Consider the following 25,694-nt stretch of genomic DNA (forward strand, 5'->3'; position numbering starts at 1 on the left):
TTCCATTATTTGTCATTATTCAGCTTTAATTAGAAACAGTCTATCTTCTTAACTGAGAATATTTTTTGCTGAAAAGTAGACTTACTTTGTCTATTGACATATAATACAAAATATATTTAATAGAGCTAAATTGCATAATCTTCTATATAAGGGCACAGTCTCTACACATCCATTAAACTCAGCAGGAGTTCTGTTTCTGCAGAGATGGACGTGTCTGGTTCTGGAAAGAAAAATGCTACTTAAAGTAGCACCTAGCCAGGTGTTAAAGATATGATCGGTCAGAAGTGAAAAAAGGCACTTTTTAGATGAAGGTTTCATTAGAGTTTGACATAAACCATATGTTACCTTTGTAGCCAGACGACACTCCATTACCCTAATATTGTAATGAGAAGTTGCTGCTTTGTTCATTTCAACACAACTGTTAGCAATAACAAACGCTGCTCCACTTGGAAGTCTAACATCAGTTGCCCTCAGAGGACTGAACTTTATCAACTTGGCCTATTGAAAGAAAAATGAATGGTTAGTTTTAATTTACTACTAGCTAACAGTGCACTTAGTTCTATAAATCAAATGCAAATTTGCATGTTTTTCCTCTTGAGAATCCAGGGACAGTTAAGGCAAGAAAACTGACATGAAACAGCGAGAAAAGAGCTCTAACCTCATTGGCCAAGTTACACATACATTTCAAACCTTCCCCTTGTAGCTGGATTTTAAAATGTTTCCATTAAGTCTTCGGGTTTTTTCAGCATTTCACAGAACCCCACCCAACCTATTTTTCTTGCCTGTTCAAGACAACAGTTTTTCTTTGATCTACAGAAGAGTACCAGGCCTGGCTGAAGCTAATGTGCATGCCACTAGAAACACGGGGCTTCACATTCCATTTCCCAATGTCCATCTTCCCCTTAGCTTTCTGCCTTTCCACTAAATCACAATTAGGCCACTGAGGTACAGTACAGTACCAAAATTCTAAGACTGACTGGAGACGGTAATCATGTTACATATAGGCAGTCAAACAGAGAAGTAAAATAAAACTATATAGCAAACTGTAGTTGATTTCCTTCCTTCTGACATGAGACTGCCTTGCCTCACAGATGCCTTACAATGGCTGCGTAAGATGTTCCCAACATTTGCGACCTTTTCATGGAATAAGCTAGGCATCCATTAATTAAATATTTCAGGATGTAATGTAATCAAGAGATTAAATTCACATCTGGTTTTTCATTGGGATAAACTGTAAATCATGTGCCCTGCTTTGGCTTCTTAGAATAGACTGTAACTCTGCAAGCACGGATGTCTTACTGGTTTTGGCATTGTTCACCCCCAGAGAGTTCCTTGAGCAGCTAGAGTGCTAAATAAACAATGACAAATCCGCTTGTACATTATGTACAGCATGTGTGTTAGTCCCTGCCACTGAGATTCTGGACCACGTCACAAAACTACTATCAAGACAGACAAGCTTGCTTACATTTAAATATACCCTTTCAGAATTGCTACATTAGATCAGAATGTACCACTAAGCTGGTCAAGTGTCCCATTTCTGACAGAAGCCATAAATGGATATTTAGGGGGAATATAAAAATGGGACAGATACAAAGCAATCTTTTTCTTGGGGTATATTTTTCCAGCTTCCTATAAGTGAATTTTATGGCAGTTACACTCACACTGGAAGAAACATCAGACTTAGGTTTAGCAGCTACAAATAGGCTAGAACTCTATCAGAGTATCCAGAAAGGTCTTTTTTTGAACCCTTTTGCTTTCCACGACATACAATATGTCTCTATTTAACAATGAATGGTTTTGGGGAAAAAAACCCCAGACTTCCTTGTTTGTTTTTAACAAGCTGTTTGCTAATGTCGTTGTGTTTCTATTAGTTCTTCCACTATGAAAAACCCTGAATTCTCAATTTACCTTCTCTTGACCATTCAGGGGTTTTACAGAGCTTCAGAATACACCTGCAACGATACTTGCTTTCCAAGCTGAAAAGTGTTAAATTATTTAGTCAATGCTCATATAAAAAACCAGCTTTGATCAAGCTCAGTGTCCTTGAATGTACTTTTCACATTCTTTTTCTTTTTTTCAGATGGGAGGCCAGAAGTGCATTCAGCTGCAAGTATACTGGAACAAGGACACCTTCAGGTGTGTTCACAATTTCTTTTCTAACATCTTCTTTGCCTTTTTGATCCCCACCTCAATACACCAGAAAAGCCTCCACTTTATGATCATCTCTGTGTATGCCAGGAAAACACACTGCTTCCTTCAGTTTTTATGTAGCTGTGTGTTTACTACTAACAGTATAAAGTATGAAGGAAAGGTCTAAAGTAGGTACAGGAGATGTGAAACTGAATACAACATATGTCTCATGATAGAATTAAATGTTTGGTGTAAATCTAGGAAATAACTTATTTCATACAAGATCTGGCATTAAGGAATGAAAGCTGTAGATGTTGAATAGCACAGTTATAAGGAAAGTAAGTAAATGTCATGAAACGCTACACTGATTTCAATACAAGTATTTTGGCAAGTTTTAGGTTTGAACAGTCACAGTCTTGTGCACCTTCTGGGACAGTGGATGAACTCCATGGTAAATTCCACTGCAAGCACTCATGCATAACTTGGCAGGTCCTGTTTATCATTGCTAGTCCACCTTCTGTCACCACGTTTAAGACAGCTAAATGCCTTCTGCATCAGAATCCAGCCACAGAATTGTCTGGAATTAGCAAAACTGGGGAAAAAAAATCCCCATTGTCTTTGCAACTGAACCTGGCAAAACTTCCTAGAACTTCTTGGTTATAAGACATTTCAAGAAAGCATTTTTGTAATAATTATCCCATTTGCACTGAATACAAGACATACCGACCATTCAGACTTCATTACATCTCACACATTCAAAGTTCAGTGATCAATCAGCCAAATGGTGTGGAGCCTAGTGGTCTTCTTGAGTACAGCTTTCCCGACAGCTCTTCTTTCCTCCTTCTTGTCTATTTTCATTTTCATCATCTTACTCTTTCAAACTTGTCATATTCCATTGTACACAAGTTTATACAATTCCTGTTTCATTTGCATACCAACACTGAGGTATTCCAGTTTCTTGTCTTTCTGCCAGATACATATGAAGGTATTTTTGTGAACATACATTAATATTACATTGTTAGTTTAGATTACAAAGATCCACATACAGTTCCTTCTTCTGCCAGGAAAGAGATCGACTGGTCCATTCCTCCACCTTCTGTGCCAATGTAACGTTCACTCTTTGTGCAAATTTCTGCAAGTTCCACCTGAAAAAAACATTAACATAAACCTTCAGCCAAGGTTAAAGATGGTATTTTTATACTGCTTACATATGAACTAGTGAGAAAACAAAGGAGATGATGATACAGCTCTGAAACCATTGTCTCCCATACACCAACTAGTGTAAGCTGCCACATGGCCCCTTTTTCCTTTTGTTCTGAAGCAAAAAAGAATCCATTATTCAGCCTGCACTGGACCCACCATAGCCAGGTGCTTTTCAGGGTATCTCTGTTTAGATGCTTAACTCTTGCAGCTGTCCTCCTCTCACCTTCCTTATTCCCTCCATCCATTCCCTTCAGCCTTCCATCCCAATATCCATTATTTTGTTTATATATATTAGTTGAATCCATCTATGTATGTACCTTGGTAGCTTACGGAATAACAGCAAGTCGTTACATTTTACTGTTTAAATGCACTGGCTCCATAATCAGGATTCACGTATTAAACTTAACTCAGAAACCCTTTCTCAATATAAATACTCTAATCAGTGGTGCTTGTCATTTCTGCTTGAGATACTGTACTCTGCTTACACTGTTTATCTGAACTAATTTGTAACTAGATGTGATCTGAATTCTTTTGTGACATTTCAGGCGTATCTTTGTGCATTCTGATATCAGTAGGTCAGAGGATACTATGGGAGGGTGGAATATCACTATGTAACTGTCAAAACCAATAATTTACAGTAAAGCTTTCAGCTATCAAGCCATGTCAAAACATACACAAGAGAAGCCTTGGAAAGTGGTCAAAGAACACAGGCTAGGAAAAGAAAAAAGAAAGTAAGTCAAAAGGAAAGCATCCGTATCCACCAACTGTGACCCCTACTATTTTTTCTAAGCACAAGGTAACCACAGGCAATGGGAAAAAGTACTTTAGAAAAGCCATAGTCCTGGTGTCTGGTGGCAAAGTCAGATTCAGATTGCACACTTAAGGATGTAGCATCACAGTGTTGAAACAAACTAACCAGCAAGACAGGGACATTAGCCAGCACACAGCTGTAAAAGGCAGCAGATAGAGGCAGTAAATCACCATGCTAAGAGAGGTATGTGCAGCGTGCCTGCCTGCTTCCTCCTCAGTTTCTGTAAGGGCACCACAGGCAAAGTTGTAAAATTGGTGCTTAGATCAATATAATCAGGCTGAACTGTTTGCAAATGCACTAACAACCAATTTACTCAGCTCACAATGCATTTAAAGCCAATAAGCCTCAGGCTGATAAGCAGAAGTTACCAAAAGAACATTAACAAAGTTACTCTAAAACTATGCAGGCTGGATCTCTTCGAATCAAACATGGTAAATGACCACTCCCAGGACCGTTAATGAGAGAACACAGAAAGTACAATCAGCAAAAAGACTCTCCCTTTCTGTACTGCTTTCCCTTTGTGCATTTCAAAGATGAGCTGAAATAAAGCTTCTTTTATTTTTTCTTGAGAAAGTACAGGAACATCACACATTTCGGTGTTCTTTCTTTTGAATAAAAACCATCTTCTAGTGCCTGACTTTTCCTGAAGATCAGGTTCACCAAAATTCATTTTTCTTCCTTTGCCCCATGTCCACTCCAAGCAGTCTCATTTCCAATTTGAACCTTAGGCTTCTTGGTCCAATCACCATATGTCCCTGCTCCATTACAAGCTGAAAATGAAATGCTAATGAATGTAGTGATGCCTTTTTTTCACCCATTTAATGCTAAATACTCAGCAACAGCTCCACAGAAGAGAAAGCACAAACCTCCACACCAGCAGCTCCTTTCTACATGTGAAGGCGTTACTATTTACAAACATCTGTTGCTGGGATGTGGAAGTGCTGGCATGTTTCACCCAGTTCTGCTGAACCTGCCTTTCACCCCTCAGAGAACAGAGCAATACCACATCCCTGACTTTTGTAGCCATTGGCAGAAGACATCAGACTGAAGTCCATGAATATTACTCACTGGCAGCAGCAGAAACTTCTCTACAGTGGCTGAGAAAACTACACCAGCACACTGGTCATGAACACTTAAAAAGGAGCTGTGGCTCTGCAAACCTGGCCCAAAGTACAGTTCCTGAGGCACTCACAGTGTATACTGCACTCCTGGACACAGACGCCTGAGGTATTACTTCACCTGCAATTGCCAGATAAAGCTTTGCAAAGTCCAAAATTAAGCATTTCACCCTTCACTTAGTCTGCTGCATGTCATGTCCATATACACATCAGCTACCACTTGACTGCTTAAATCGTTGAGGTTTTATGATCCTGGGCTTATTAAATAAATATCAGGAGAAGTCTTGCAGAGCAGGAATGTTAGCAATTAGGACAGTGCCACTCCCCAGTCCCTTTACATGGTTTGGTGAACTGCCTGGTTAAGCACTGGGCCTCACTGCGTCCCAGCTCACCAGCCATCCAGCTGCGTATGCTGGGCCAGCAGCGCTGTTCGAGCTTGAGCAACTTTTGTTTTGAAACTTAGCAAGGATTGGCAGGACCACCAAGTAGTAACTGGCAAGGGTTGAGAAGAACCCTCTCCACAAGACAGCCCAAGGCATCCCTGAAACATTATTTGGTTTCTAATTTAAACAGGCCCTGGCTGACACAGGCTGGCCTTCCAATACTAGGATGAGAAGCATGTGAATGGAGAGGAAATCATCTGTATAGAAAGCAGTTTCTACTTACTATTGAGACAAATGGGCAGATGTTTGCCTTTTTGCTAAAATGAGTGAAAGGGCAAAGTTCAGAGGAACTGAATTGTAGCACTGGAAACTAATGTGAAGACTAAACTGGAGAGCATTGTGTACGTATCTGGTACTCGGAAAAGGATGGTCCTGTGACTGAAACAGTGAACCGAATGGAATCCATTTCTAGCTCTACATTGTTTCCTGTGATTCTGGGAAATTCCCTTTAATTCATCATGTCTCCACTTCCTCAGTAAAATGAGTATCTTCCCCCTCTGTAATTATTAATTCCTACTTGGGATTCTTAGAAGACAGTGCATAAATACGTGTGACTTCATTACTAGGAACGGGAAAAAACTTATTTTGCTACACAAGTTCTCTGACTTTAGGCTTCCACAGAAAATATCTGTAAGGAAGAAAATTGTTGGAACCATGTAGGCAAAGGAAGTAACTTCTGCCTTATTTCCGCTCAGCTTGCAACACTCAGAAGGGAGGGCAGGGACTGTTTAAATCACCTGTTATTTGTCTCTATCCCTAGTGTATGTCTCACCTGTAAAAATACAGAGCTTCCCAGATCCCAGATTTCACTGCACAATTTGGCAACATCTCAAATGTATGTCTGAACGATACCTAGGCTTTGCATCCCCACCTTCCTCCTGGCTGCACTGCAGTTCCTGCAGCAAAGTAACTTCAAGCATTCTCACAGCCACATTAGGGGGACCATGCCCCAGGAGATACAGCACCATCTGCCAGACAGGTAGGTCAGAGGGGGCCAGCCCCTCCTTGGTAGGGTCCAAAGTAAACTGTTAGGCATATCAAACAAACAATGTCACCCCTACCGAGTTCTTCTGCAGGAGCCTTAAACAGGCTTTCTTGTACAGCTAGGTGAAAATAGACATTTGCTCTTCATGAAGCACCATGAGAAATATGTAGCAAGAATAAACCCCGTGTGCACATAGACTACACTTCAGCCCATGTACTCCAATCTGTGGAGAGATCACTTCAAGCCAACCACAAAACATAACTAGTTCTTCACACCCAAGATTCATTAGCATGTTTTTCCATCCCTAAAGCAGTATTTCAGAAATGCTAATAAATTGTAATGTAAGTCTTCACAGAAGTCTACATACTTTAAAAGCATTCCTATAAGGCTGCTGTTATCTTCAATTTAGAGACAGCACAGATATCTACATGATTTGTTCAAAGTCACGTGAATCAGTCATAAAGCTGAAATGAGAATTCAGAATCCTCCCTATTTCCCATATTGTGGCTTATTTCTCTAAAGAACACTTGGTCTCAGGGAAACCTTTGCAGGGAGAGTTTAAGGTCTTTTTAAGATGATGGTAATGAAAAGTGGAAACAAAAAGATAAGAAAATCAAAGTAAAAATGGATCTGAACAGTAGCATTATGACTCCAGAAAAAAACTACTTAACCAGATGAAGCACAAATTTCCTTATCCTACTGTTCTATGATCCACATATGCTACTGCCCCTCTGCATTTCTGTATTATTGTTTCACAAAGTTGTTCCAACAGGACTGGCTAGATCAGGTCATCATTTGTAAATAAAAACTGTCATGTAGACAGTAAGTCCAGAGCTGTCACCTACACTATTAAATAATCAAAGTTATGTATTTAATATAGTTATTAAAAAAGTAAAGCTCAAACATCAGGAGATGTTTCCTTGGATTTTGCCCACCCCTGGCAAAAAAATAAACCCTAGCCAAGAAGGGAAGTGCATATAATGCCTGTTAGTAAGGGGCTGTCACCTAGCTAAAATTCATTAAAAGACTTCAGTTAGAATAAAAATATATAGTATATATTAACATAAAAGCAGCCTTTGTGGATCAGACCAATGCAACTTCTAGTTCTGCATCTTCTACCTGAAAGTGGGCTCTCGGTATGGACCAAAGGACAAGTATTCGGGGTATTTCCCCAGAACGTTATTTTTTGATAAAAGAGCTTTCCTGAGCTGAATGCAAATTTTGCACACTTAGTTCTCAACAATGGATTTCTTATATAGGAACTTGTCCAGACTCCCTTTCAACTCATTCAAACTTTTAACGAGTAGAACATCCAGTAATAAGGACTTCTACAACTCATCAGGTGAAGAATCATCTCCTTTTGTTGATTATTAACATGCACCTGAATAGCTTCATTTAATACTTTTTAGCTTTTATAATGTGAGGGCAATGAAGAATTGATTCCTATCCACTCCATCCACTGCATTCATCATTTTATGAGCCTCTATCACTCCCTTCTTCAAGTGCCTTTTTCCAAAGAGTCCTAGCTGACTTACAGAGGTCATTCTGTACCTTTGCTCATCCACATGGCTTTTCCTTGAATCTTTTCCAGTTTAACTATCTCAGTTGATCAGAAAGAAGAGAGGCAGACTTACATCCTTTCTTAAAACTACCTTAGAGAAAATGTCACTGCATCTTTTGCTATTTTTATGTGGCAAATGAGCCACGTAAAATGTGTGTTAATTAGTGTTGATATAGACATATGGTAATGCCATCTCAACTGGTTCAGCACTAGTATTCCATGTCTTTCATTGAGGTTAACATCCTGACACTACATTCAGTCAACAGGAAAGATTATGTGGCCATGTTGGCCACCCTTGTGCAATGTCCCTTTGTTTAAACCTGTTTTGCAGTGGCATGGCTAAAACAAACTGTTCCCTTCTGCTGACTGTAGTGAGGTCTGCAAACAGAAGCAATAGTAAGCAGGGAAGCTGGGATGGAAAGTTAAATACCTAAACCTAATCTAGCAATACCCTGAGCTATTTTGTACAATTAATCAGTTCAGCCTCTGAACATGGGAGAGGGACAAGCATAACATGACAGTAGTAGTAGCTGGTAGGTGAGTTAAACCTTGATGTCTCTCTGGTGATCTGTCAAGAAATACTAAATATTTCAGCTCTTGAATGCCAGACCCAATATGATACATGCAAACACAAACAGTACTTTTATAGCTGTTGGCAAGTACACGTGCCAGGTTGGCTGTACTTCACTGGGAGATGTTCAGTATCAGTAAGTTGCATGATTAGGGGTTTTTGTTGTTTATCCAGCAAGAGAAGATGCAACACATTAAATGAGAATATCTGTAATGAAAACAATACAAAGCATCAACACTAGGAGTAGAATCGCAGTGCATACAATTCACCCACATGCCCTATAAGCAATTAAGCATTAAGAAATTTATGTGAAGTACTTGATTAAGGAAGCTGCTGTCTCTCAAGATTTCAAAACAGAACTCTCAGATTTAGGTAACTTTAGTTGGAGCAGTTGGAAAAATCTGAAGCAGTGTACAAAATGGTTTTGTTTTCAGACTGTTCCTTGTCAGAAGTTTGATTCTGAATGTACCCTATTGCAGCAGGCAGCGCCTACCAGTTTTTCTACAGGGAACAGGCCCCCATGTGCAGACCTAGGCTAGCCTTTGATCTAAGAGCTCTACTAACTACCTCTGCTTTTTGTTTGAAGCAATTTAAGGTTCTTCCTGATAAGGAGCAAGTCAATCTTGGGTTACAAAGAAAGAAATTACTACCACTTAAATCTGTTTTATCTTTGAGCCATAAGATTTCCTATCCAGCATGCAGAAAGTGTAATCTGGGAAATCATATTAGTGGAGATACAATTTAGTCTGACAAAGAAGGGTTGTGATGTTTTATTATTAGTTGCCTTATGTGTAGTTATTCTAGATGGAGAGATTTCTTGTAATATGAACTCATCAATAGCTCTGCATCGTGTTACCGTGTTTGGGATTTTTAACGGAAAAGTGGGTTTTCAAAGAATTGATACTTTTCACTAGTGCGTATTGTTTTTCTGCTTGCTTATGCTTCAGTATGAAACACCTAAAATTCAGGCTGTGATTTTCAACCAAGTATTTTTTGCCTTCCAAAAATGTTGAAGAACTGATAAAAGAATATTTTTCTGACTGTTTCCAGGCACAATCCAGCATTGTGTTAAATTGGCCATCTATACCCTGATACTTCAGCAACATGATAAATTATGAACCACACAATATAGGTCTGATTCTCTGTTGCCCCATCATTTATTTCAGTTTCTCTCCATTTAATGGTATTGAAAATGATTATGAAGGCCAAAATGCACAAAGGTATTTAGTTAGGTATCTGAGGAATAATGACAGTGAACAGATGATCAGTTACTTACAAAAAAAAATCCTAAAAATGTAAACCTGAAGATTTATCTGAGTGAGAACAGATAAAGGAGTTTCACCTTTAATAGTCCTCTTGCTGACTAAGAGGCCAAGGGCCAACTCTTCTGATTTTCACTCCTGCAATGGGTCTGGACAGTATGTAAACTGTGATAGAATTTGTCCCTATATAACTGTCACTGTCAATATATTCTATCCCAGTGATCAATCCCTTTCAATCTCACACAGACCTTTAAAGAAGTAAACTTGTGTAAGATTAAACCTCTTAAAAGAGTAAGACAATTAGTGAGTAGGAGACAGGCAAATATCTGTTAGTAAAACAGAATTAGTGTTGCTTAGTATTTTTTTGGAACAGTTCACCCTGCATTACCCAGAAACTTGATATATACAAATCTGTAATGACAGCAGCCAAAATAAAGCAACCTTCTCTATAAAATGATAGTATTAAATTACATCTGCCTTGGTGGTTTTATGTAAGCTCATTTTGGCCCAAGTTAAACATGCTATATTTTCTGTATGGAATAATGCAGGAGTAGTGGGAGCTAATCTTTAAACTAAAAGAAAAAACAACCCCACAATTTTCTTCCTGTTTTAAGTTTTGTTGTTTGTGAAGGGAAGCTCCATGAAGAAAACGTATTTGTAAATACAAGGTAATCTAGGAGTGTCATTTTCAGTGCTCCAAAAGTCTCTTCAGTATGCAAATTTATGTAACTGGAGTAGTTACATATCTACTGAGCCGTAAGTCCTATGCATACGTTCACTCTACAGTAACGGTTCCCCAACAGTAACACAGTAATGGTTCCCCACTTCACGTTCATGAACATTCTGGCCAGTTTAATCTGAAAAGTCAGGCTCAAGTCTACTGTTTCCCTTTACAACAAATAACGTTGGTCATTTAATGGCAAATTTAGTGTAGATTTTCTATGAAATTCTACAGGGTTTGGTTCACAGCACACAGGGAAGAAACATTTATAGCTAAGGATGTGCATCTGACATTCAGAAGAAAACATTCTCCATCACTTAAGGAATATTTAGAGTCTAGTTAGATGGTAATTTTTTTTTCAATGTGTGCACATTTTATACATATGTACAGACATGCAAAAATAACTTCTGAACTACAAGGCACTGTGTTTTATTTATTAAAGTATAAAATGATGCCCAAATTTTGAGGTTCTTTTTACCACCAGGAATGTCCTTATTTTTAATATCTGGTCTTGACTAGGAATAGACTGCTGGAAGTTGCCATCTGCTTCCAGTTTGCATACAAAATCCCAATTAGCTGAACTTCATATATGTTTTGCAAGGTAATTATGCTTACTTTCTTCCAAAATGGGAAAATATTTGTCAGATAGTATCTGGATGTCCTCATAAGCACAGCAATCTTGGCTTGACTTTGTCTGCCCTCTAACATGTTCAAATAGAAGGTTATCAATTTGGTTGATGAGAGATTATGGCCTTTGATTACCACTGCTCCAAAGTACTCTGTTTCTTCTTGATTACAAACACACAGAGTCAAATTTACCAAGTTAAAAACCCCTGGGTTTTAATTCCACAGGGAGAAAGGAACCTTAACATTTCTCAATATTAACAGTACTTTAAAATACAGTATCTATGTCCCAATTTTTCTGTAAGCAGTTTGAGTTTCTCACATATGTAACCTGAGCATGCATCTATCAAACATTTTTGATGCAGCAATATTATAAAATAATCCCAACTTGCATTACCAGCATGCATTGTTAATTTCAACATCATACTATCAACATGAATACTCACAGATTTTCTTGCCAGAGAGCTAGATATTAAAGCCCTACTACACAGCAGAAAAATCATTAGGAAGTGGTAAAGTATTCAGTTAAAGCTCTTTCCTTATTATATACAGGCTTCAGCTGAAAGGACCCCAGTTAGCCTATCTGTTCTCCCACTGAAATCAATGACATTACCAGGTACCGTAACTGTTTAAACATGTTTAAATCATAGAATCATAGAATAGTTAGAGTTGGAAAGGACTTTAAGATCATCTAGTTCCAAATCTCACACTCAAATTCATTTGAGCCATATTCTGAGAAAATTGAAGCCAATGGACACTGTGCCATTACAGATTAGATTTGGTTTCTTTATCATTCTGCCTGACTTAGATTTTTTTCTTAGTCTAGATAGAGCCAAATATAATTCAACTTTCTATGTGCAACATTTCACATTAAATTAAATAAACCTTATTAGCTTTTGATCTATTTTTCCCAGTGTGTGCACAGTTGCCTTTGAGCAACAGAAAAAAATGTCAGGGTGGCTGGAGATAACTTAGTACCACAAGATTTAACATTTGGACAGCAACATTATCATCACGTCTTTCAAGTAAATCTAGTTATTCAAAAGTACTAAGTGATTTTCTGTACTCATTAATTCCTACCATGAAACACAAAGCTGGGACAATTTAGAACATTATTATATTTCCTTTACAAAATATATCTTCTCCTGATGAAAAGTTCTACAAAAGATTGATTTTGTAACAGCAAAATAAAAAATCATTTTAAAATCAAAAGCTAATACTGAGCATTGCTGTTCTTTGAGTGATGCCAACAGAGTGTTAGACTGGCATCCACTTTGGAGGAGAAAAATGGATTCTTTTTAAAGACTGCATTCTAAATTTTCCATCTTGTTACTTGAATGCTATTGCACTGCTGCAACTAGTTAGCACTGCACATCTGGCTGAATTGTCTTGGACTGGTATTTTCCCTAAACTATTGTGTGTGTGTGTGATGGGATTTTAGAAAAAAAGACTGTATGCACACTGAAACAATGCCCCATTGCAGGCTGCTGCACACAGCAATTAGTGAGAGCACAGTTTTTTTCCTGATTTTGTTTTCAACATCAAAAAAGATACTATTTTTAAAGTAAGCCACCAAGAAATTCTAGTGATCCTTTTACAATATTGTTCATTTTTGTTGGTTTTGGCTCTTAATCTCATAGGCCCAAACTTCACACTGGAAGTGTTATCTCATAAAAGCTCTGAATTTCAGAAACTTGTACTCCACAGCTACTATTTTAAACTTACATTTATCAGGAAAAAGAGCATATAACTAAAATATTCTCATAAAAATAGTTTCACAGAAACAAAACAGATAAAAGTTCTACTCAGTGAAAGGTCATATTTTCATAACTTTGGCTACAGAAGCCCTACAGTTCAGCCAAATTTGATTCCAGAGCCAAAAGCTTGTGTCTTGCTGCTACAAACCATCACATTAAGATTTTGCGAAGTCCGTCAGACTAATGAGGGGCATCTCATCTCTTTTCTCATAAAATTACCACTGTGACCAAATACTGTCACTTATAAATACCACCATGTACAGCTTTCACAACACTAAAACATTTTGGGGAAAAAAAAGGCAGAGAGGTGACATAAAGCGATATTTCTTCCTTAAAAATAAACACATAAATATTCAGAGCCCTAAAAATGCAAGGTCTTGGTTTGCTTTCTAGTAGAAAGGATCTGCAAAGTCCCCATTTCTAGTCAGCTAAGAATTCCCCTGCCATGCGGGAGCTCTCAGCTGATACCCGGCCAGCATTACTGGATCCTGCACAGATACCATTTGACACCAGCACAGGATGCATTAAGAGCTGCAAAGAAGTGGCCAGAGCACGTTTTATACTTCTGAGGCCTCACATGCCTAGGTTGTTCTAATTTATACTCAGACTAGCACTGCCTTATCCAAAGCAGTTCTGCAAGGCTAAGCATAAATTCAGTGCAACAGAGAATCTGGATTTAGCTAGATGTAAGAGGTCTCTAATGCTAAATCATAAATTAGCCAAGAACACTGAACTTGGTTTTACTGTCCTGTAAGATTTGGGGAAATTTAAGAGCCTGGACAAAAGTAAATGCTCTTCAGAGCTGTCATTCTTTGTCTTAGCTACCACAAACAGGTCTCTTCGTCCGTGCAAGCACACAAAACCTTGGGTATGTTCTTACCAGCTCCTATGTTGGCTATTGGAAATTCTCATCTGTACATTAATTGCTCTTTTTTTTTTTTTTCACAAGTGCAAAATATTTGGCTGCAGACAGCAGGATTTCCTGACACAAATGTGCAATTGTGTCTCTTGTATTTGTCCAATTATATTGGAGACACAAAATTAACTTTCAGCACATTTCAAACAGCAAGCAGAAGAGATTTTGGGCTGATTGAACAGGACACATGAGAAGGAAAGACATTCAGTGGAGTCTCTGTCTTCCTTCTGTTCCTCCACAAGTTTCTATGAAAATGCCAAAAGGAGTTTTGCACCTTTCTTTAAATGGGTCTGGCATAATGCTGGCCAGTACTCCCAAGCCATGTGTAAATTCAGCTCAAAGTACATGCTGTATCACTTATTCTCTGAAGAAAGCTGTGCAGTATTTCTTGGAATAATGAAAACCTGGCTTCTGGTTTTCCAAATACAGATTTCTACTATCTAGTAAAATTTGGGTTTTCTGACCTCTATCAGTTTTAAGTATTTTGCAGATACCCAGTTTCTGATCACATGTACTCCAGTGATTTGGATCAGTAGCTCTCAAGCTTAGCTCATTTGGTTACCACCATCAAAGATGGTGGTGACCTGTGGTAAGATCATCTGGGCAGAACCAGACTCTTCTTGCCAGGGCAGGTACACATGTATAAAAAAGCACATCTGTCACTTCCAACTGTCTTACTGCAAAGCCTCGTTCATCAAAGTGGGATCCTCCACTCCACGTTTTCATCTACCATTGCACTGTATGTCTCACCTCACAAACTAGAGCCTCTGTTAAGTGTCCAATCCCTTACTTACTCATAAGCACATACCACACCAACACAAAGCAGTGTGACAGTGACTGTAGCGACATCCCCCTACATAAAAAAGCTGCCCTGCCTCACCAGCCCTGCTTCCTTCTGTCTTAACCCTGCTTGACACCTTCCTGAAGCAAGCACTGTGAGCTGCACAATGTGAGACGGAGCACTTATGAGCAGATTGCTGCAGTTACATACAGAAGCAAGTCACAAACTGATCAGCAAAAACTTTCTGTGTGGATCTGTTTACCTCATTGCTCAGATGAGTACTTGTATACAATCCCACTTAACAGCTGCCATCATCACGTACCACTTTAAGTTGGCTTTCTATCACAAGTGGGGAATGTCTGCCTTAAACAATAGGCACAAGTATGTGTAACAGTCATATTTAGATCTGTTCTTTTCTCTTCCTGACAATGTTCTAATTTAAGATCCTAGTTTCACTTAACCAGATATTTTTACTGGAGAGAACTTCACTCCCATATGGCACCTTCAAGGACCATGACTCCTCCAGAAATTTGTATTACACAAGCCAAATTCTCCTCACAGTTGTACTGCTAACAGGTCACATACTTGGGGTTTGTGTTTAGACTAATGTTTGTTTAAAAAAGTGAGGAATACATTTTGGATTGTAAATATGTTCATCCAGAAAAAAAAAAAAGTGAAGAGAATAAGGAGAGTCAGATGGAAGAATTTTACCTCTACTTTGTGCTGATTATATAATTTATCAAGAAACTGCTCCACAGGCCTCCAGCAGATGCTCTGCTGTTAAAGCCATGAAAAGTCATTCAGGGAGAGGGTAAAGGCCTCGGGGGTGTGGTCCACATGCTTCAGCACATATATCCTCAGTCCTGGCCTGCAAGATAGCACATCTGGTCTAGGCATGGACCTGATGGTTGGCCAAAATACAGGCTTACAATAATGCTCCTTTTTTCAGCTTTAATGTAAGCCTGTTTTCTTGCCAAATTCAAATCCTGCCAAAATTTGGCCAAAGATGTTTGCTCAATTGTGCAATATCTTAAGTTTATATCCAACAACTCCTTGCAAAAACAATTGTATCGTGTTTTTAATGTTTACAGGCATTAACAATATTTAATTTTAAGTAGAATTTTACTGCTGACACTCTCGTGTTTTACAGTAAATTACCTTGGAGAGGGTTTTTCCATTAGCTCTTAGTGTCACGAGTCCTGCACAGCACACCAAAGCACTGGAGCTAGAGAGACCAGAACTTGGAGGGATGGTTCCATCTAGCAGACAATTCATTCCAGTTGGGTTATTAAGACCAAAATGTTCCTAACAATGAAAAAATAAACAATCTCAGTTTCAAGAACAGACAGGCTCAGGCTTGCAATTATCTGATACTTAGAAAGAGAATCATTCGGCTGAGCTGCTGGAACCAAGGACCTGCTTCTGGTATAAGCAGAATAAAGAAAATTTTCATTCTATTCCTTAAGAACAAACCCAGTGATAGGGCTTTGCCAAATACATGTCTGCAGTTCCTGTACACAAACATGTATGAGCTAAAAGAACTGTACCCCAAGCAGAATTCAGTATGGGCTAAACGCCCACGAATTTACGAAGCTTTGTGGGTGGGCTCTGCTCTGAACTGCCATGGTGACAGTACCAGAGGTTACCAGTCACTTTATATCCTACTTTTGGCCTTTTCTCCACAGCTCTTTACTTAAGGCATCCTAAAGAGCTTAAGGGCCACTTTATGCTTCACTTAGTGGTATCAGGGAGCCGTATCACAGTGATGAGGAACTAGTAGCTATGCAGCTGTACTCAAATCCAGATCCTCCGATCTCATGAAGCACCCATAGGACTGACAATGAGAAAACCACAATGGTACTTGAAGGACACTATGCCTTAGGAGGCACAAAGACATACCTACCAGCAGCAATGGTCTCTGTTGTGCTATTTTTAGAATAAAGTTGAAAATACTTGTACATAATGATGGAGATAAAAGATTATACATTTAATCTGAAGTCACAAATCCTAGTGTACATACTCTTTTAATTACTCTTTTGTTGCTCTGTCTTTGTATTTAGAATCACTTTAGTATAAATTTCTCTCTGCTGTTAGTTTGAAATAAACATGCAATACTTATTAGAAACTCATTGAATGTATATGGGGGGTATATGAATAGCTATATTCGGATACAGATTTGTATGTCAATAAACTATGTGCAATGTGAATAATCATAAAAGTCAGCAGTATTTCCCTAAAGAAATGCCCGCCTTCAAAAAAATTTCTACTACTTTCTCGGAAACAGCTTCAACTGTAAATACCAATGGTAGAGATCAGCAAACACAAAGAGCCTCCTTTAATGTCTTTTGCCATCATCTAGAATTAAATTTCCCTTTCTCCAAGTATAAGGGAATTCATACCTAAAATACTATTGCTGCCCATGCCCCTTCATGAAGAACACTGGACAGGCTTGTTCAAAACCAGAAAATGCTTGAGTAACCAGAAACTGATCCACAGTTTCTGGATCGTCTTGAATGTGAATCAGGCTTTCAAACTTATCACGCAATGTTTAAATAGAAAACGTACTTCAGTTTCAAAAATGAAAATGGACTTTGCCAACTTCTGCAATAGTTCTGTCCCAAAAGGATAGCATGTTCAACTTAATATAAACAGATTATCCCGCTGGACCCTCTGAGTACTTGTATTTCAGTGTTTCTTAAGTCTGTAACATTTATGCTGCTTTTCTGCCAGCACTAGAGTTTGCAAACCTGCTTTGCAAATTAACCTTCAAGTATGAAAGCTTGTCCTTAGGAAACAAATCTCAGTAGCAGACTGCAAAATAAATAAAGTCAATTGGTCATGCTAGCCTTAATGTAAGAAAGGATATATTGTAAAGAAACCTAATCTATATCGCTACAGTTAATGCAATTTAAATGCCTGTGTTACTGAGCAATACAAAATTGAAAATACTTACGTTACTGCAAACCTAAGTAATTTCTTGGGGTCTAAACACATGGACGATGGTCACTTTAGGAACTGTGGATTGTAATAAAGTGATTTGTGGCACTGATTGTTCCACATATTGTATTTTGAAGACTCCTGTGGCAGGTTTGAGGCTGGCTTTGTTGGCTGTCTGCAGTCCTTACCTATGGGATCATCCTGTGAGGTGACCTAGATGGCCTATCCTCAGGCAAGCTTCATGTGCTTTAAAAAGCACGTTTACCCCACAATTTTGGCTGGCTGTGGTGACCTGTTCCTGACCTAGCCCACACTGTTTATCCCATCTGCCCTTCCAGAAAGATCACTGGATAGACATGGAGCTCAGAAGTCATCAGATTTTTCCTCAAAGAGCCATGCATCACCTGCAAACAGCAGGTGAGATTTATAGGAAGCCTCAATTGTGAGTTCAGGCTACCTCCCAGGACAACAGCAACATCAGCACTTGGTTTCACAAGCCATTCAGTTTTCAAATCTGGAGACAGGCTAGCTCATAAAGGAGAAGATAACGCTCAGGAAAATGTCTGTTCAGTGTTCCTGCCCTTACCGTAAGTGCGCTGCTTCCTGCATAGCTGCACTCTTAACTCAGGAAATTTTGAAAATCCCATTCAAATTCCACACACTGAAATGTTGGATGAGTAATGGCTCTTACTGGAATATTTCTTCTCTATGCTGTTTACCTACTTTTTACACTTTCTTTTGCCTACTGTATGAACCATCTTCACTCTGTTGTTGTGCACAAGTTGTAGATTTCCAAAATTAATGGAAATTTATGCTTTTTAAAATGCTTCCATAGGAAGAAAAGGACTAAAACAGGATCTTTGTATCTGGACAGACTAAGCCTCCAAACCTTTTTGAATGCAAATTCTAATTAAATGATTCAATTGGAAAGCATTCTTTTTAACTTCAAACTACAAAAATATCTTGATAATGAGTTTGGTAATGACTTTACTAAATAATTGTTATTGCAATTTATGTAATAAAAACAGTGCTCTGCAGATATTGTAAAACAAAGCCACTCATAGTTCCTCTTCAAATTTTAACATTAAAATACTTAACTGTATGTCAAGAAAAGCTATAGAATGCAGGGAAGTACTTTAAAGGTGAATAGGTAGGCTTGTTGTATTTTACTTCCACATAATTTCATAAGTGAAATGGATTTGGCTTACCTGAATACCCTTCAGTCCACACAGGAAGTAGTTATGCCACTGAGGTTTGGTTTTGTTAATCTGAATGTTATTAACACTAGTACTGAAATCCCTGCAAAAACAGAAAAACCTTGAGGCTTTAACTTGTCAGTAAATTTAGTTTAAAAAACACGGCTTATTACTGCCACCTGCTGATGAACAAAAGCATTCCGATGTTCATTTTTTCTGTGCCATGTTTTTCAAGGGTTTTTTACAGATCTTTATGAATCAAATCAGTAAGGATATCTTAGGTGGAAGCATAAGAATTTTTGCTTAAGTTACAGACTTTATTAAATAAATTCAGAAAGAAAGCTACCTTTGGCATCCTTAATTAAGGCAGTATGCTTTCCATCACGTGTGTATGTTCTCTTGATCCCTTAGAGAAGTGAATATCTAAATAATCCTATCTGTCAAACCTAGAAAGAGATAAATACACTTCAGGCTCTGTGGTAATCCCTGCTCAGGAATTCATCTTCATTACCTTTACTCTGAATGGCACTTCACTAGAACAGGCCTAATGCTGAAAAATTATTTATGTTACATGATAAAATAATTTAGTTTAAAATAGTATATTTCTTTCAGGATAATTCTGATAGTGTTCTTTCTACTCCATCTTCATTTCAAAACAACAAAAATGATAAGCCTGAGTGTTTCTAACAAAGCTAATGGTAAGATAGGTGCTGTCAAAATTGAGTAATGCACAGTGGCCTCCGAAGAGTTAATCACCAAGAAGCATAAATTGTTCAGAAGTCTATACAGTTGAATGCCCAATAACTGTATCTGCCTGATGTCATTATAGCAGATGCTCAACACACAAAGAGGAAAAGCACTGAGAATGTCAAGAAAACCTAACAAAAAATATTTAAGAACTGCAGGCTAAGCTGTGCTTTACAAGGCAAGGTCTGCAAACAGCATGAACAGAGGCAGGTGAATTCCCTGGGAATATTTAGGTGTAATTTCAAGAAATTAGACAGTCTGCAACTCATAAGAGGATGGAATTTTGGCGGTTTTGGCTAGTCCCAGTCTATATCTGTAAATAATGTGGTGGTTTTATTATTATCCAAAACAATACTGTAAGTCAATACCTGTAATGAATACCAGCGTGATGTTTTTATTGGTACAAATAGTTGTTTATTATAATATATAAAGCAACTTCACAATAATATAATTGTCTTCAAATTATGTCTGAGAACTTCACTTTATTCTGGTGCAGTTAAAGGCTGAAATTTTTGTGTTATGCAACCCCCAAACCCAACAACCATTGTAAAAATAGCCCCACAATCCTGCCTCCTCTTCCTATGGTCTAATGCTAGCTATGCTGTAGTGAGTTACTCCACTTGTACTACCAGTCTACAGCGTATTCCTAGCTCAGTGTTACGTGACAGATCATACACTCTTTAAGTATCAACTCAGTATGACCATTATGTCAGTTACACATTCAATTTCAACATTCAGTATTGTGCAGAAATAGCAGAGACTGCTGTCTTTCAATCTGAACTGTTCAAAATAATGCCACTTACAAGATTTTATCAGCAATGCAGCATCAAAGAATTGTACAAAGTTAGTGTCAGGCATTACTGGGGTTTGTAGAGTAACACAAAAGATCTGAAAGGGAGTTTTGAGATTACAGTACAAGGAAAGTTTTGAGAATAGCTGTAAATTCTACCTATTGGAGATTTGTGTGTATTTAGAACAATAACCCAGAGAATAAACCAACATTTTGCTTATGGCTTTAAAATATATTATTAACAAAACCCCACAAAAGTACGTGTAAAATAGATAATACTTGTCAAAAGTAACAAAGATTTAAAAACCCTATGTTTGCTTACAACTGTTTTCTTCAACAGTTCTGTATTATTTCAAAAAAGGAAGGTTGATGGAAATCAATGCATAAAAGTGCTTAATACAAATCAAATTAAAGTTCTAAAATTTATTATCTTTGTCATTCTTTTTGTATGATCAGACAAGCTAAAACTGCAATGAACAAGAGGACGTATACTACGATTGTATTTGCTGGTTCTCAAGATAAAATAATGACTTTTTAAAACGCGTTTTGCTCATTTTTGCAATCTTTTGGTAGAACATCGAAGAAAAATTGCCTTTGATTTTGGCATGTTTCATATGGACATCATTCACACAAACACAGACAGTGGAACTGTCAAGATCCCCAGATCTTTATGCTTAATCTGCAAATGTTCAGGCTTGCCTTCAATCCTCCTACTGGAAAGTACGTAGTTTGCTCTCAGGACTTTGTAATAAAATAAAAAGTTGGGAAAAACATACCCAAAAAGTAAAAATCTCTGATATTGTCTGTTCTAGCCTTCCTGTTCTAAAGGATTCTTGGGAAAGCTTGCCCCTCCTTTAAGGCTAGGTGTAAGCATTCCAATTATCTGTAATTAGATGAGTTTTTTGAGTAGTGTAAAAAAACCACCTGGCTGAGGTGGTATTCACTGCTTGAATAGTTAATCCTTATTTTTGAGAGAGCAGTTTGGTTCTTTCTCACAGAACCTCATTGTCTTTCCAACCTGGTTTCTCTGCTCGAGTCCTCTGGGGAAAAATAAAACAAATCTAAGGTTTTTAAAAATGGATTTTCATATTTTGCCACAAGTTGGAAACTGATTGGTCATTATCGGCCTCTGGTATTTCTCAGGGTATTTTGAGAAGTATCATTTCAGATATTCTCTGCACAAGTATTTCTCAATTACAGAAATGTCATGTGAAGGGGAGGTATCAGGAACTTCAAAAGACTAACTTTTGAATACCATTTTAGCCCAAATAACATAAAAGGCATCTGATAGTTGGGGTGATTTATCATGAAAAACATGGTGCACATGGGTGCACATGGGTGCTTTTCCTTGCAAGCTATCCTCTGTCCTGGTTTTCCTAAAAGTTAATATGAACTATCGAGGTGGAAGGCTACAGAACTGTTAAACATTTTACCAGTTCACAAAACATGAATGAAATAAGAAATAGTGATTCTGTGGAGGCGTATAGTTCTTGTTCACCAAAGGCTTATATATATGCATTCACCACAGGCATAAATCTACCAGTGCAACATGATCTGAAAGAAAGACACACTGTCAACAGTATTGTTATGTGGTGTAGCATTCAAAGTGTTGAAAAATATTTCTTTGTTATGAAATTATGGGGACGTTTCAGCTTTGTTTTTAAGCAACAGTGTCTCAACAAAACAGAAATGCTTAATGCTGTATTCTGAGACCTCTTCTTGGTTTATGGTTTAAAACATGATTTCAAACTGAAAACAAGGGCAGATACAAAAATACAGTGACTACGCCTGCAGCCTGAATTCAAAGGCTGTAATTCTAGATCTAGTACAAACTATGTACCTTAGGAGGATGCCATTTCAATTGCAATGTGCCAGAGCTCAAAGTTCAAGTAAAAATGTTCACCTTCTGGTTACTACTTTATTTAGTATCCATTATGACAACCTTTCCTAATCAAAGCTATTATAATTCTGGAACTATTCTTGCAGAATGGTTTTGCAATACAGCTTAAACCTGTTGAGAGGCTGCTATTGAAGAAAGGGGAAGGTCCCACTCACATCTTACAGTTCCTTTCCCCGATTTCACCACTGCATGTTCCCACTGTTTACCCCGAGTCAACTTTAGTGCTGAGTGCATGGCAATTCATTAAAATGACACAAAATTAACCAGGGAAAAAAAAAAAAGGGTGAATAGTGCACTTTACTGTAAGATCAAACAAGTACTACATGTGGTAAAGGGGAGAGGGTGAATCAGTGTTAGAAGCAGGAAAAGGGAGACCAGGGGTAAAAGAAGCAAGCCATCACCTTTTTGCAGTGACAAACTCTCAAGTCAGCCCAGCTATAATGGGAAAACATACTCGACAAAGTAATTGAAAAATATTTGAGTATTTACACTTACCACAGAAGTAAAAATTCAACTGCCTTAGCCATAGGCAGCAGCTCAGAACATGTTCTTATAACAAACTGAGCTTTAAGCAGGAATACAAGCTCAAATAGTTGGCTTAAGAAAGATAGGTTCAACTACGTTTATGCTGATTCTGATTTTTGCAAAATGCCCTCAAAAGTTCATGTGGATGAGTGACCTCATCTGAACTGCCATTCAACTACACAAATACCAGTCTGTTACAAGGAAGGAGGCAGAAGAATGTGGCTGAAGTTGAAAAGAATGGTGGGATTATTTCCCTACATTCAGCACTTGTGAGACCATAGCTGGAATACTGTGTCCAGTTCTGGAGTTTCCCAATACAAGAAAGACATGGCAAACTGCAGGGAGTCCAGCAGAAGGCGATCAAGACAGTGACAAAGGATCTCCAAAGGTCCCTTCCAACCTAAATTAGTCTACAATTCTGCAAACAAGCAGCTGTGGAGGAAGTGGAAAAGATGGGATATAAAGTTTTTTAGCCAGGATTGTTGCTAAAGCTGTTGTATTGTGAAAATACAGCCCCAGGTTCTCCAGAGCAGGGGAGTGTTAGCTTACATATGCCCTAATTGATTACAAAACATTTCAGTCCCTTCTCCAGGAGAAATTGAACTGGTGCAGTTATAGGAATTACATCAAGAAAGATGAGCTAAAAGAAGGGAAGACAGGATTGTGCTTTTACAAAGACTGAAAAATAGGAGGCCTCACAAGAGAAATCTGAACAGGTGGGAGACAAAAGTAGCAAACCCATTGCTCTAAACTAATATGCACAGCATGGAGTCAGTGGGATTCCATCTGCTTGTATCGTTCATTTTACACAATTAAACTCTATATTGCAATGGAAGCTTGTCAGATCTGAAAAGTTAACCTGAATTGCAATGGCATAAGAAGATCCATCAGTATTAGTGAATAAACAAAGTAATTACTTACAAATAAAGAGAATTGGTATTTGCCAGGTGCACAACTTGAGTTTTTACAGGTTCTACTGCAATCAGTATATCTTGTTCTATAGCCATAGGGAGCACAGCATAACCACAGTAGTCTATATGTTCTCCTACCAAAGAAACAGACAATTAAAATATTTTGGAATAATTCTTCCTAGAATAGCAGTAACAAGGCTTCTCTAGAGCTTCGGTGTTGGTTACTGTGTGAGACAATTTTTGAATAGAGGCTCAACTCTTTATTATTTATTGGGGTGTATTTCCTCTATTTCATACTATTGCACAAAACTTTGGTTCTTGCTTTAGTGATTTTATCTATTGCATCTGTTTGTAGATCTGCATGTTTTAATACTGGCTAATAAAAAATTAAAAAAACCCTCAAACAACACTACATAAATTATTGTCCAGTAATGAGAACAGACACATTATTTGTGCACTGTTGTGACAGTACAAAAATTCAGTCAAATCAATTGCATTTAACTGATGACTGGAAGAGATAAAGGCAGCATATGACTCCTCATGTGATCTCTGCTCATGTGGATGATTCCCCAGTCACCAGATAAGGTTTGTGGCAGAATGTTTCTCACCCCCATTGAATTTCTAGACCTTTATCCAAAAAAATTATATTTAAAAAATCATTAATGTAAGTGCATACAACACATATGGATTGTAGTAAACATCCTCCCTCTTGGGAATAATTCCCACTTAGCATATGCTGTCTACTTGTATGGTATGTTCACATAACACCAAGGTAAAAATTATCATTAATTGCACAATGGACTAATTAATTTTTAAAACTCTGTTTTGCAGGATCCTTTTACTTAAAATGTCTTCAAATGTGTAGGGTTACTTTAAGAGTATACAAGAAACTGAGCCCTAGGGAGAGCACAGTCCTAACATCAATAGAGAAATCTCAAAAATAAGGTTACCACAGAAATACAAGTCTTAAATACAAAATAATTGTGTCTCTCCAGTCTGCCAGTGAATCACAACTAACTATTCTAAGTTCTGTAGATACATCTCTATAGAAGAGTAAGGAAGGCGAGATTATGATAGAATCATTCCATGCTTTATCATATGCATTGCTGTGTGGCTGGTTATATTCGGTAACTTAAATGGACAAGAAAAAAAATGTACTAAGTTCATTTGTGGATGCTGTGTTCAGCAACTACTTTAGGTTGTATTTCCAAAGCCTTAAAAAAAAAGTATCCAACCATCAGCTGGCAAGAAGTTACCTCAATTTTCGAAACTGTCACTACTGTCTGTAATTTTTTTTTTCCAGAACTGATATTTGAGTGTGCAGTTGTTCATAACAAGGTGTAGTAAAAGCCAGTAAAGTGTTGTATTTTCCATTTATCTTACCTTATAAAATTAAGCCTAATAATATTTGGATTCTACGTTTTTAACTACTAGGCTTCCATGATGGCAGATAAAAGAAAGAGTAATTTTTCTCTTTTACCTATTAAGTTGACTCGCCCTGGTGCACGAACATAAAACTTGGGAGCTGATCCAAATTTTGATATAAACATCTCCTTCAGCTTCTGCAATCTGAAAGGGGGATTAGAAACATTTAGAAAGCCTGTATTTGCATAAAAATCAGAACGTTTTGATGTTTCTCAAAGTAAATTCAAATTAACTTTTTGAAATACACAGTTTTCTTTGTTACATCAGGAGCTACATTAAGCTCTTTATTTTTGCTCTTCAATTACATTAACTGTGACCAAGAAGACTATTTAGAATATTCAGATGAATAAGAAATATGTATGTTCACTTGAAAAGGATGG

The 25,694-nt window shown here is 37.8% G+C and overlaps 1 protein-coding gene and 1 long non-coding RNA gene across 2 annotated transcripts in view; one reads left to right on the plus strand and one right to left on the minus strand.

The window, feature by feature from the left end:
• The window catches only part of LOC133209047 (uncharacterized), a 110,655-nt gene extending 91,536 nt beyond the window's left edge, over positions 1-19,119 (plus strand). Inside the window, exons 2-3 of the long non-coding RNA XR_009724573.1 lie at positions 2,081-2,136; positions 16,569-19,119. This is a non-coding gene — a long non-coding RNA (uncharacterized LOC133209047). The remainder of the gene's footprint in view (positions 1-2,080; positions 2,137-16,568) is intronic.
• The window catches only part of GALK2 (galactokinase 2), a 47,233-nt gene that overhangs the window by 19,151 nt on the left and 2,388 nt on the right, over positions 1-25,694 (minus strand). The window contains exons 2-7 of the mRNA XM_061347363.1: positions 25,370-25,458; positions 23,900-24,023; positions 19,029-19,119; positions 16,042-16,188; positions 3,177-3,275; positions 346-498 (exon numbers count right to left, since the gene is read on the minus strand). Of these exons, the coding sequence (XP_061203347.1) occupies positions 346-498; positions 3,177-3,275; positions 16,042-16,188; positions 19,029-19,119; positions 23,900-24,023; positions 25,370-25,458 (703 nt within the window). The remainder of the gene's footprint in view (positions 1-345; positions 499-3,176; positions 3,276-16,041; positions 16,189-19,028; positions 19,120-23,899; positions 24,024-25,369; positions 25,459-25,694) is intronic.

This window comes from Neopsephotus bourkii, unplaced genomic scaffold (genome assembly GCF_033783945.1).
Source record: "Neopsephotus bourkii isolate Nb327-2 ecotype Australia unplaced genomic scaffold, CSIRO-AGI_Nbou_v1 NB_318, whole genome shotgun sequence".
Taxonomy (NCBI): Eukaryota; Metazoa; Chordata; class Aves; order Psittaciformes; family Psittacidae; genus Neopsephotus; species Neopsephotus bourkii.